Here is a 12,500-nt window from a genome sequence, read left to right as displayed (position 1 = left end):
TCCACCGTCCTGGCAATTCCACTCCAGTTATCCTTCTCCTGCAAAACACAGGAAACCGAACGTACGGCTCAAGAACCATGTGACTGATGTCTCAGAGGAACTCTGAGGAACTCTTTGACTCTTTGAATCAAAACAATTGTGTTGCAGCTTCCAGTTTATTATCAGTCTTCAGAGTGTCATGTTGCACTTATATATTTTATATATTATTTACACCTATTTTAGATTTGAATATTGTCCCCAGTCAAACCGAGCTGCTCCTGAATCCTGGACTGTGATTGGTCAGAAGGAGTTCTTTATAACAGCAGCTCAGGTTTATATTATGCACTCCTCCTAATACCGTTTCTATAGCAACAGCTTATTCATAGAGACATGTAATAAACTAAATATAAAAATAATTGTTATGGTTCTGTACGGAGATATTTTAGGAAATGATAGAGAAGGAGTCTCCAGTGTCAGGCATCCAATAACAACTTAAAACTTAATGTCATCTTCTGAACAGAGGAGTTTACACTGTATGGGAGGAGCTAACCTGTTTCATGAAACAATGTATATAAAAATAATTAGTTTTTCAATCATTTAGATATTCATTAAAAATGTTTGTAATGCTTTCATTAATTAATATATTTGTTATATTTATTTAAAAAAAATGTCAAAATACAATTGGTCTTGTATGAGGGTCTAATGAGAGTCTCAGGGTCTGAGCTCAGTTCTCACCTCGTTATAGTCGTTTTTGTCTCGCATGTGCTTGACGATGTAGTTCGCTCCTTCCACAGCCGGCTTCAGCTCGTTAAACAGCTGATCGGTCACGTCGGACTCGTTGCTAGAGTTAAACACTGCCAAAAAATCACCACGGACGAATTACTGCAGTCATCCGGATTAAATTCAAAGCCTTGTTCTTATAATAGAATTCTGAGACGAACAACAGCACGGCAACAAGCAATAACTTTTCTCTCTCGGTTCGGCCCTCCAGGGTGCCCCTTGAGTAGATACAACATGATAAAGTGCCCTCTAGGATGCCCCTTGAGTAGATACAACATGATAAAGTGCCCTCTAGGATGCCCCTTGAGTAGATAAAACATGATAAAGTGCCCTCCAGGGTGCCCTTTTAGAATATGAAACATTATAAAGAATCCAATGGTGAACCTAGATGAGATAATATGTGATGAAATATGGTTGTCACAGGTGAAGGGCACAATGAGTCGTGGGGGTAAAGTTAGCATTATGTACTGACCAGCGGTGGGCGTGGGCCTGGTGGTCAGGCCGTGTCTCTGCGACTGCTTCTCGAACATCAGTTCACTTCGGGACTTGAGGCTGTAATATTCCTCGGCTTTGGCAATGTAACCCACAGAACTGGAGCGTCTGGTCAAAGCTCCCTCCCACTGCAGCTCGCTCTCAGCCGGACGGGACATGTGGAGGAAACAAGGAAGCTTCTCCAGGAAGAACTGGAGGAACGGCCCAATATGTATTTAGTTGGATGTATAGTAAGTAATGTATGTTTCCTGTGTGTATATCAATTACTTACAATACATTATTAGGCAAACAAACCCTGCTGGGTATCTCTATCCTAGATAAATGTAACAAACTGCCCACTAGGATACAGCTACCCTGAATAAATGTGATGAAGTGCCCGCTAGGATACCTCTACCCTAAATAAATGTGGTGAAGTGCCCGCTAGGATACCTCTACCCTAAATAAATGTGGTGAAGTGCCCGCTAGGATACCTCTACCCTAAATAAATGTGGTGAAGTGCCCGCTAGGATACCTCTACCCTAAATAAATGTGGTGAAGTGCCCGCTAGGATACCTCTACCCTAAATAAATGTGGTGAAGTGCCCGCTAGGATACCTTTACCCTAAATAAATGTGGTGAAGTGCCCTCTAGGATACTTCTACCCTGAATAATTGTGATGAAATGCCCACTGGGATACCTCTACCCTACTGTATATAAAACATGATGATGTGCCCTTCAGAAAGCCCCAACAGTATCAGAACATGCTTCTATCGTAGCTCTGGGGTGCCCTTATGGTGGTGTAAATAGACTGAAGTGCACCTACAGAACATAGAACATGAGTAACTGCCTACAGTATACAGTATAGTTATAATGTTATGAAGTGCCATCTAGCGTTCTTCTACAGTACATCTGGTGAAGTGACAGTCCAGTAGATAAAACATGACAAGATCTAAGGTGCCTAAAAGGATGTGTCCTTTATATATACTGTATATATATAATTTATTTCTTTTGCTCAGCCCCTCAGGCATCCTGTGTTGCTCGTGAGCTGATGTGAAGATTATGTGAGAGTGAACGGTTCTCAGGTCTCTGACCTCTTTGGTCCACTCAGACATGACATGTGTGCTGGGGGTCCTGAAGTGGAGGTTCAACACGACAACACAGTTCAACACCACCACAGTGACCAAGACCATGATGAACATCAGGTACCTGCAAGACAAACATTCATCCTCACATTTCTTTACCTTATTTAAACTCCGTTCCCTTAGAGGCATTCCACTCACTTAACGATCAGCGGAACAGCCATGGAGGTCTCGGGTAAACGCTGCGATATCAGGAGCAGGAATACAGACTGGGCCAAGAGTACTGAGATGGACAGGGTCATTTTCTCACCACCTGAACAGGGTCAGAAAACAAACAATCAAAGCCTAAACCAGAAGGAAAATGTAGCTCTGTATGGTTGTAAAATGTATGGTTTCTGGGAAAGATTTTGCCTAATCAGTAGTGTTACGGGTCCAAACCTTTAATACTTATGAAGTTTCACATCACTGCATTAAGGTTAAACTCTGCTTCTGTAATAGTTATAAACTTCTTCTTTCAAAACCAAGACATTACTAATCAGATTTTTAAACATTACAAAGTTACTAATTTGTTCCTTAAAAGTTACAAACTGTTTAATGTTGGAAATCTTTTTTTTAAATATTACAAAGTTGCTAATTGCTTTTTTAAAACTTAAAAATTCCTCCTTTAAGTTTAAATTTGCTTCAAATGTTAGAAAGAGATCAAAATAAAAGTTACTATTTGTTGAAAATGATCACATTCCTTTTTAAGGACTTCTAAAAGATTTGCAAAAGATCATGATAACATTGTTCTACCACAGAGGTCTTCAAAATCCCCAAATCCACCTAACCCTGAAGAGAAGTGTGCAGATGTGAATGTATGCAGATTTGCTGTCTCACTGTCTGCAGGCAGGTAGTACACCAGCGAGGCCAGGAAGGAGATCAGCACACAGGGGATGATGATGTTGACGATATAAAACAGAGGCTTGCGTTTGATGATGAGGTAGAAGGTGATGTCCTGGTGCTTGTTGCTGTCCATAGGGATGTGCTTGTAGATGTTTCTCCTGGCAGGTCTGTGAACAATCTCCCACTCACCATTCTCTGAAAGATTTACAATACAAATCATGAGCTAATCTATGGGACTAATGAAATGTAAGCATGATCGGTGTTTACCTTTGAATTCTGCAGGGTCGATGGCGATCCACTCCATGGGGAACATCTTCTTCGTTTCCTCATCTAGATCTTCTTTTAAATTCAGGCTGATCTCTTTGGCATTGTAGGTTAAAGAGCTGAAATGTTTAATTTAAAGATGTTCAGCTTCAACCGATAACATGAACATAGGTGATGATGGTGCAAATGATGATGATGAACCAACAGACCTGAACTTTAGGCTGCAGTTTTGCCAGTCGAAAGGAAAATAGTAGACGTTGATGGAACAAGAACTACGGAAGATGGCAGGAGGAAGCCAGTACACAAAGCCACTGGGATACACCAACACGTTACAGTAATATGCCACTTCGAACTGGGCATCATTACTATTGCAGATACACAAACATCATTTATATATTAACCACATTGCAAAACCTCCATCTGAAGAACATAATCACAGAGACGTTTTACTTGTTCTCCAACACGATCTCGGGAAGCCAAACCATGCGGGAAGGCAGACGAACGATAGAGATGTCATCAAACTCGGACTCGTTCCATGCAAGTCTGGGGTCGGTCCAGCCCTGGTCAGGACCAGAAGACAGGAAAATAGCTTTTTGGTGGGACTTTATGCTTCTGGATGCAAACATTAACTTTTTCAAATGTAACCTTCAGAAATTGCTTTAAGACAGGTCTATAAAGATTCACACATCTGAGGGTTTTGCTTTGAGAGTGGATTCAATGTAGAAACTCTGGAAAAATATCACCAAGATTCACTCATTTTATGTTTCAAATATAAAAAAAAGGGGAACTTTAAGAGTTTTTAAGTTCATCTCTCCTTGTGTATCCCCTCGAGATCCTGCACTAAAGGTCCTAAGTGGAATCTTTTCAGAGTTCTGAGTAAAATCCCTTTAGGAAACAAAAATTCTTCATGAAACCTTTAATCAAATTAAAAGTTGGTCTGAATTGTAAAGCTTTTTAAATACAGGAGGCTTTTTTTTTTCTTCAGAGAACTTACGTGATCCATCCACACATTGGTCAGTAAAGTCTCACTGACTTCGTCCTGTCACAGAGAGAGGAGATCAAATACGATAGTGACTGATGTTAAACGTAAATCTAACAGAATTGAATGAAGAATAAAAGAGAATTAGAAATTTCAGCACTCTATTAAGACATGAAATGTTATGGAGGATGAGGAAGAAGCTCTGGAAGCTCACACACCAGAGAGATGAGGTTGGAGAGCGTCAGTGAGAGATAGATCGGCACCGTCTCATCTTTATTTTGCACTGGACGCAGTTCTTTGTTGTATCCCTTCATCAGGTGTTTGATGAGACGTTCCTCCTCGTTCCTGCCACTGCATCCTGCATGTCAGACACAAAACCTTTACCTGCTTCATATCCTTTAGACCAGCAAATGTTCAAATGATAGACACATTAAACTTCCAACAAGTATAGCCACAGACAGACAGACAGACAGACAGACAGACAGACAGACAGACAGACAGACAGACAGACAGACAGACAGACAGACAGACAGATAGATAGATAGATAGATAGATAGATAGATAGATAGATAGATAGATAGATAGATAGATAGAGTCAGGGTTTGGACATTTTTGTGTTGTTTTTGCTTTGGCCACCAGGTGCCGCCACTGGGCCCTTATCGCCTACTCTATAGCCCCTAACTGTTTGTCTCCACCTGCTCCTTGTTAGTGTTGTATATTAAGTTACACCTTTTGCCTTGCTCCTTGTTGGTGCATTATTTTGGTCTTGGTATGTTTTTCGTGGCTAAATTTGTCTGTCTTGATATTTGTATTTGAATCTGGATCTGTGTGGGTTTGTTTGTTGTTCTGTTTGGTGAGTCTATTTCTATTCATGGTTGTTTGATTTCTTTGAGTCTCCAGTCTTCTCGATTCTCCTGGTACCTCCTGTCTTTCCAAATTCTTTGTTCTGTTTTGACATTTACTTAAATTTAAATTAGTTTTGTTGTATTATTGTATTTACAAGCCACTGTGCATGTGTTTTTAATTTTTGGTTTTCTTTTCTTAAGTTTGTTTGTTGGACTTATGTTTATTATTAAAAATAAACTGCTATATTGTCTGCCACGCGCTCTAGTGACCTGGGTTCGAGACCAGCTCTCGATCCTGACAGACAGAATAAAAAAAAAATTATATTCTAAATGTCCCAAAGAACAACACAGAAGTGCCCTTTACATACTCTAACATTTATTATTACAAACATTTCATTTTTACATTTCCTTAAATTTATTTAGTAATAAACAGAAAAATATCATGTGCTCTTCCTCTACACATCTAACAGCACTAATACACTGGGATTTTATAAAAGCAGCGGGGATTGTGAGTGTAAATACACACGGTGTTAATCAACAGAACCTGATTAGTAATTAATCAGTTTTCTTACCTGACAGAATGAAAGTGAGCAAAACTGGAGGCAAATAAAAAATAGACTTCATTTTTCCCCCTTTCTCTGCCCTCTCTTTTCTTTCCTTTACTTCTTTGTAATGTTCTACTTTTCTTTTGTTGCTGCTGCTCTGATTGTGTAAATGTGACTCTCTGGACTGACTCGGACAGGTGGCAGGAAAAAATAGACACGATTTCTAACTTCCGGTGCTGAGTTACCGCGTGTGTGTGTGTGGGGGGGGGGTTTTAAAGTGATTATTATTTGTTTATGAATCAGTTCGAGTTTGAATGTGAAATCAATCAAATCTGATCATTTATTACGTGTTCAGTGTTAAGGTTTATCTAAAAGTCATAATCATAAAAGCTAAAAATAAGTCTGACACAGTCTTAATATTTATGACTATATTTCTTTACACACACACACACACACACACACACACACACACACACACACACACACACACACACACACACACACACACACACATATACTGTCTATTCACTGCACAGACTCTCAAAATATGTGAGGTATGCTGTGACGTTTAAATGTATCCAGCAGGTGGCGATACAGGACTTGCTCTAATAGAATTTCCGGTTCTGGTTTATTTTTTTCACGAAATGAAAAAGAAAGTCTAAACTATACGTTTATCTATCTAAACTTTGTTAAATAAAAAGAGGAGAATTAACACAGCATTTCTCGTAACTGAAGCACCTTTACTGTGTGACAGTGTGGAAGAAATGCAGGGAGATCCCAGAAACCATACAGGAACATCCAGGCGGAAAAGTGAAGTAATTTATCCGGGTTTATAGCCAGAGGCGGGGGAACTCAAAGAAAGAAAGAAAGAAAGAAAGAGAGAGAGGGAGAGAGAGAGAGGGGGGGGGGGTCACTGAGGGCACCAGGCCAGTGATAATGAAAGGAACTCTACAGTACTTTACAATAATTTTTTCTTCTGCTCTTTTTTGTTTGTTTCGATCATTATAACTTATGTGTTCCTGTTGCTGTCCTAGGTGCTGAAATATTTCACCTGCACCTTCTATCTATCTATCTATCTATCTATCTATCTATCTATCTATCTATCTATCTATCTATCTATCTATCTATCTATCTATCTATCCATCCATCCATCCATCCACCCATCCCTGTTCTTCCTTTGAGTTCCCCCGCCTCTGGCTATAAACCCGGATAAATTACTTCACTTTTCCGCCTGAATGTTCCTGTATGGTTTCTGGGATCTCCCTGCATTTCTTCCACAGAGCTGCGCGCATCATAACCAATCTCTCTCTCTCTCTCTCTCTCTCTCTCTCTCTCTCTCTCTCTCTCTCTCTCTCTCTCTCTCTCTCTCTCGCGCGCGCGCGCGCTCTCGCTCTCTCTCTCTCTCTCTCACACACACACACGCGCGCGCGCTCTCTCTTACCATAACAGCTCATTGAGCGAGCGCGCACTATTGGAGTTGGAGTTTTGCAGAAACCAGTTCGGTTTTTATCATCTTTACTGTACATCTTGCTCTCGTTCTCTCTCTTTCTCCCTCTGTTTCATTCGTGTATTCCTCAGCCGTCATGTCCGAGGTTTTGCCCTACAGTGAGGGAAAGATGAACGGCTACGGACCGGACGACGAGGTCGGACAAATGTCGTTCAGCTGCCGGCTGCAGGACACCAACTCGTTTTTCGGTACGTCGCAGTCCAAAAGGCCGCCGAAACTCGGACAGATCGGACGGGCAAAGCACGGTGAGACCCGGGCATGAGGAGAACAGGGAAACGGGTCTTTATAAGGGGAAGGGAAGGAAACATTATTATTTTAAAATATTATACAATTATTATACTGTAGTGTTAATTATTTACAGTGTGTGTTTATTTTCGACCAGTATAATCTCTATTATTATCATTATTATTATTATTATTATTATTATTATTATTATTATTATTATAGAATAATCAGACTCATGGTTTCGTGTCTTCTCAGTGGTCATTGAAGACGACCGAATAGACGAGGTTCTGAAAGGCATGTCGGATAAACCGTCCCCCGGTGTGTAGACCCTCCTGACGCATACGAACCCTAATTTTTGCATTTTAATCACCGGTTTGAAGCACCGCATGTGAAGCAGTGAGGAGCGACTGAGGAGCCTCTGAAGATCAGGATGCTGAGAGCGGACTGAAGAAGAGGAGATGATGAAGGATTGGTAGGACATGTCCACGGGAGTTGAGTTTAAAATGGGGAAATAATGGAATTTTCTTTTCCAAGCTGCTGGTTTAGCTTTATAATTCTCCAAAAACAAAACCCACATAGATCATAAACGAATCCCACCCCACCTTCATCAGAGCGATGAGAAGAAGAAGAATTCTGGAAGTCGTGCACGGGTCCGACTTCATCATTCCGTCATCACGATATCAGTATTCAGTCATCACCGGACATCGGGATCAGGGTTTTAGAGCCACGTTTCATTGATGTAGCTGCAGTCACGTGGAGACTCGTTCGAGTCACGTGCTCACAAACAACGTGTATAAATAGTGCATTATCAAAAAAATTGTAAAATAAAGAAATGCAACAGTTGATGATTGTGTGCATGCAGATTGCATGGCATTTCAACTGTATCACACTTCCGCCATATTTTCTATTCGTGTGTTAAACTAGAATTAACTCAAAGTACCGAGTTTGTACCTTTGAAGGAAAGTTCATCTTCAATTAATCTTTAATTCAAGGTGCCTCATTTGCTCCATCAGCTCCAACTAAGCACCTTTAATTGTTTAAAATAAAAATAAAATGCACGAGTGAAAATTTAACAATTGTTTCCGCTTGCTGTAGGCTACATGTAGTGTTCATCACCAGACACGCGCGCGCGTTCTTGTGAATTATTTCTACTTCCGGCTTACGTGTCGTACGGTAGCATGGGCTCTTTTAAACATACCATATTCACACACACGCACACACACACACACACAGACACAGACACACACACACACACACACACACACAGGGCAGGTCCTGATGTGTGTGTGTGTGTGCAAACCAGAGAAAAACACGTCTGCAAATCTGCAAATATATGTCAATAATATGGTAATTTTATGAAAATAATATACAATAAGTTTACATCCGATGCCAAGGAAGATCTAAAGAACAAGAAGAATGATCATACTCATTATGATTTCTAAAATAAAAGGAGGAGGAGAGGAGGTTTATTTATCAAGTTTATTTCATTGAATAATTTTTTTAATGTTTAGAGTGGTGTATATAAGAAAATCTCTCAGTGATTGATTTTGCATGAAGTTTGTGCTGTGCAGGTGTTTTGCACCTGTTTCCAAATCTCCTAATCTTTTTACTGAATATTTGTATTTTTTATAAATAAATATTTGTTTCTAAAAAAATTAAACGATAGTGTGCATTCAAAAGCATAATAATAATAACAATACTAACAGAAATTATTATTATTATTATTATTATTATTATTATTATTATTATTATTATTATTATTATTATTATTATTGCTTGTCTTTCCAAAACTTAAACTATTTCTACTCTGTTATTTTTTTTTCATTCAAAATAGTGTTTTTTTGTTTTTTCATTTTTACTTAGAATTAATTTTAATTTTGTTTTTCACGGTTCTATATGCTTTTGTTGTGCATGAAATGTTCATATTTTCCAAATGAATAAAACGTTTTATAAAGTGAAAAAAAATACATTTGTCTCAGCATTTATTGGAGAAGACCCTCTGTGTACTCTGATGTCATTGTACTCTACTTGCTAAATTAATAAATTGACTGATTTGTTCAGTTTTTGATCCCAGACGATCGTTTCAGAGAGCTTCAAAGAGATTACAGAAAAGGGTTCATATGACAAATGTCTTCTTGTATAATCTGATGTGAATTTCAATAAAGACAGAAAAATGTATGTATATGTTAAATCTAGAAAGATCTGGACCACATCATTATTTAGTTTTATTCATAATAGAAGTAGAGAAAACTTTACTTTAACCTCTAGTAGAGAAAAAAAAACCTAAATAATCATAGTTAAAGTGAGTTCTTTTTTCTTCTCTTGATGATTCTTCTTGATAAAAAACCAGGTGTGTGAGGTGTCATGAACATGAGAATCAAAGTTAAGTTTCACATCAGAACACACTAATGCTCTGCTTCTCTCTCTTTCACTCTGAATAAATAAATTGGTTTTTGATATAAATAACTAGTAAATACGCTGTAACTAATTATGTGGTTAAGTTGAAGCCTGTAAACAGGAATGATTTCAGCATGGGTTGATTCTGTGTTGATTTGAGCCTTTGCTGTGTCAGTAACATCTGAAAGCATCAACAATAGCCACACTTTTAACCTCCTGGCAGAGGCAGCCATGTGTGAGAGTGATACAAAATCATTAAGCACAATTCCAGAATATATGAGCCGTTCTTCTTCTTACAGAACACACCAGAGCTCCAACACATCCCTGATCTCCACCTGCATCATTTTACAAACAAAGATTTTTGGTGGATTGTTATTAAAATCAATCTTTTTTCTTGTAAGGCTTTTGGGTTATTTCAAATTTGTGTGCTGATGTTTCTGTGTAATTCCTTCTACCATTCACTGTTCCTGATTGTTAGCTGGAGCTCCAGGTGAGAGTCTCTCAGCATCGTGAACACAGAGGAAATAAATCTCCTGTGTATTTCGGTCTCGTCTCTTCTTCCCCTGAACGAAAGCAGATTATGAAATCAGGTCGCATTCGTTCCGTGTCACCTGCAGCAGCACAGAAAAACATGTGGAGGTGGGAGATGTGGAGCAGTGTGTGTGTGTGTGTGTGTGTGTGTGTTGTCTTTGGAAGAGATAGATATTAAATAGATATAAATAAATTGCTATTAATTGACTCTGTTTTTGGCATCAATAAGGATCATGTTCAAAAGAATTCAAAAGAAATCAGAAAATGTCATTACTACATCATCAGTAAAATATACAGACAGTGGTCTCCTAAAAGGCATAAAGTTACAGATGACACATTCCCTCTATATATATATATATATATATATATAAAAAAGTATTATTTTCTAAATAACCCAAAAAGAAAAATGGCCCGCAGCAAAAAGAAAATTCTGTGAGACTCTGATGCTGTTAAGCATGCACTGCTCTTTAGAGGTCTATCCACAGATTTTCAATGATGTTTCGGTCAGGAGACTGTGAGGGCCATGGCAAAACCTTCAGCTTCAGCAGTCCATTGTGGATTCTAAGGGATTTTTATTGAAATTTATGTATATATATATATATATATATATAAGTCATCCTCTTTCAACTATATATATATATGTGTGTGTGTGTGTGTGTGTGTGTGTGTGTGTGTGTGTGTGTGTGTGTGTGTGTGTGTGAGTGTGTGTGTGTGTGTGTGTGTGTGTGTGTGTGTGTGTGTGTTATATCCATACAAAACACAAAATTATTGCCACACCTGCTGTTTAGGATCAAGAAGTCTTTTCCTGAGTCTCTATCTATCTATCTATCTATCTATCTATCTATCTATCTATCTATCTATCTATCTATCTATCTATCTATCTATCTATCTATCTATCTATCTATCTAGCTGTCTATCTGTCTGTCTGTCTATCTGTCTGTCTGTCTGTCTGTCTACATGTTGTTTTTCAACCTTTTTTCTCTCTATTTAGTATTTATTTATTTATGCTCTGATCAACAGCTGGGTCAGTGTGAGAGGTGGTAATGAGTAACGATCCGGCAGAAATCACTACTTTCCCTGCACAGATTTGGATTATTTGTGTGTGTGTGTGTGTGTGTGTGTGTGTGTGTGTGTGTGTGTGTGTGTGTGTGTGTGTGTGTGTGTGTGTGTGTGTGTGTGTGTGATTCCTAATGGCACAATTTGTTGTTGTTCATTTTTTAATATTATGATGTAAAGTGGAATATATGTGGATAGATAAATCATGTGTTCTAAATTCTGCTTGGTTTTCTGAGATTAGATTAGATTTGATTAGATCAATAAAACAAGCTAACATTTATTTTATTTTATAGAATCATCTTTTCTATCAATCAGAATTAAATGATAAGCATACAGACAAGAAAGAAAATCAAGAAAGGAGAAAGAAACATCTAAAACCTCATCAGGAACCTTCAAGAACTCTGGAAACTAATGACTAAAGTACCTACAGCCTGTAATTAATAAACATAATTACATAAGAATATGGGAAACTCTAGTCTATCACTCTGTGTGTGTGTGTGTGTGTGTGTGTGTGTGTGTGTGTGTGTGTGTGTGTGTGTGTGTGTGTGTGTGTGTGTGTGTGTGTGTGTGTGTGTGACCCATAAATCCTACTCATGCTGGCTCTGGGACTTGGACTTCCCCATGTACAGGTTCTGGACATGATCCAGTGCAGAAAAGTGGGCCACTGTGTCTGTGGATCATCTCTGTGTGTGTGTGTGTGTGTGTGTGTGTGTGTGTGTGTGTGTGTGTGTGTGTGTGTGTGTGTGTGTGTGTGTGTGTGTGTGTGTGTGTGTGTGTGTGTTTTGATGAGCACCACATTCTCCTGTTCCTTTTCGATTCTGACTCTCTGGTCCTGTCCTTCACGCTGTACCTGATTGTCTCTCTCTTAGTGTCTGTGTTTCAGACGGTCCAAATCTTAGTGTCCTGTCTTCCATGTCCACAGTTTTTTCTTCTCACTTCCAAGGTCTTTGACCTTGACACT

General features: G+C 38.8%; 2 protein-coding genes across 3 annotated transcripts in view; one reads left to right on the top strand and one right to left on the bottom strand.

Annotated features, from left to right (window-relative positions):
- Window positions 1-6,036, bottom strand: part of chrnd (cholinergic receptor, nicotinic, delta (muscle)) — a 6,322-nt gene extending 286 nt beyond the window's left edge. The window contains exons 1-12 of one of the 2 annotated variants that reach the window (XM_083529639.1): window positions 5,851-6,036; window positions 4,652-4,791; window positions 4,449-4,493; window positions 3,905-4,014; window positions 3,664-3,819; window positions 3,458-3,573; window positions 3,185-3,385; window positions 2,510-2,621; window positions 2,321-2,435; window positions 1,232-1,442; window positions 715-833; window positions 1-38 (exon numbers count right to left, since the gene is read on the bottom strand). The exon at window positions 1-38 is cut by the window's left edge and continues 286 nt beyond it. In XM_083529639.1, the coding sequence (XP_083385765.1) occupies window positions 1-38; window positions 715-833; window positions 1,232-1,442; window positions 2,321-2,435; window positions 2,510-2,621; window positions 3,185-3,385; window positions 3,458-3,573; window positions 3,664-3,819; window positions 3,905-4,014; window positions 4,449-4,493; window positions 4,652-4,791; window positions 5,851-5,902 (1,415 nt within the window). In that variant the 5' untranslated portion in view covers window positions 5,903-6,036. Of the gene's footprint in view, window positions 39-714; window positions 834-1,231; window positions 1,443-2,320; window positions 2,436-2,509; window positions 2,622-3,184; window positions 3,386-3,457; window positions 3,574-3,663; window positions 3,820-3,904; window positions 4,015-4,448; window positions 4,547-4,651; window positions 4,792-5,850 lie in introns of those variants that run through there. The other variant, XM_083529638.1, reaches the window with a different exon arrangement.
- A 1,180-nt stretch (window positions 6,037-7,216) lies between these two features.
- camk2n2b (calcium/calmodulin dependent protein kinase II inhibitor 2b) lies at window positions 7,217-9,510 on the top strand. Its single transcript, XM_083529567.1, has 2 exons — window positions 7,217-7,575; window positions 7,811-9,510. Exons 1-2 carry the CDS (start codon window positions 7,407-7,409, stop codon window positions 7,879-7,881), a joined length of 240 nt encoding a protein of 79 aa, XP_083385693.1. The 5' UTR covers window positions 7,217-7,406; the 3' UTR covers window positions 7,882-9,510.
- Window positions 9,511-12,500: the final 2,990 nt, after the last annotated feature.

Source organism: Silurus aristotelis, assembly GCF_946808225.1.
Source record: "Silurus aristotelis genome assembly, chromosome: 25".
Classification (NCBI taxonomy): domain Eukaryota; kingdom Metazoa; phylum Chordata; class Actinopteri; order Siluriformes; family Siluridae; genus Silurus; species Silurus aristotelis.
This window is presented reverse-complemented; position numbering and strand designations above follow the sequence as displayed.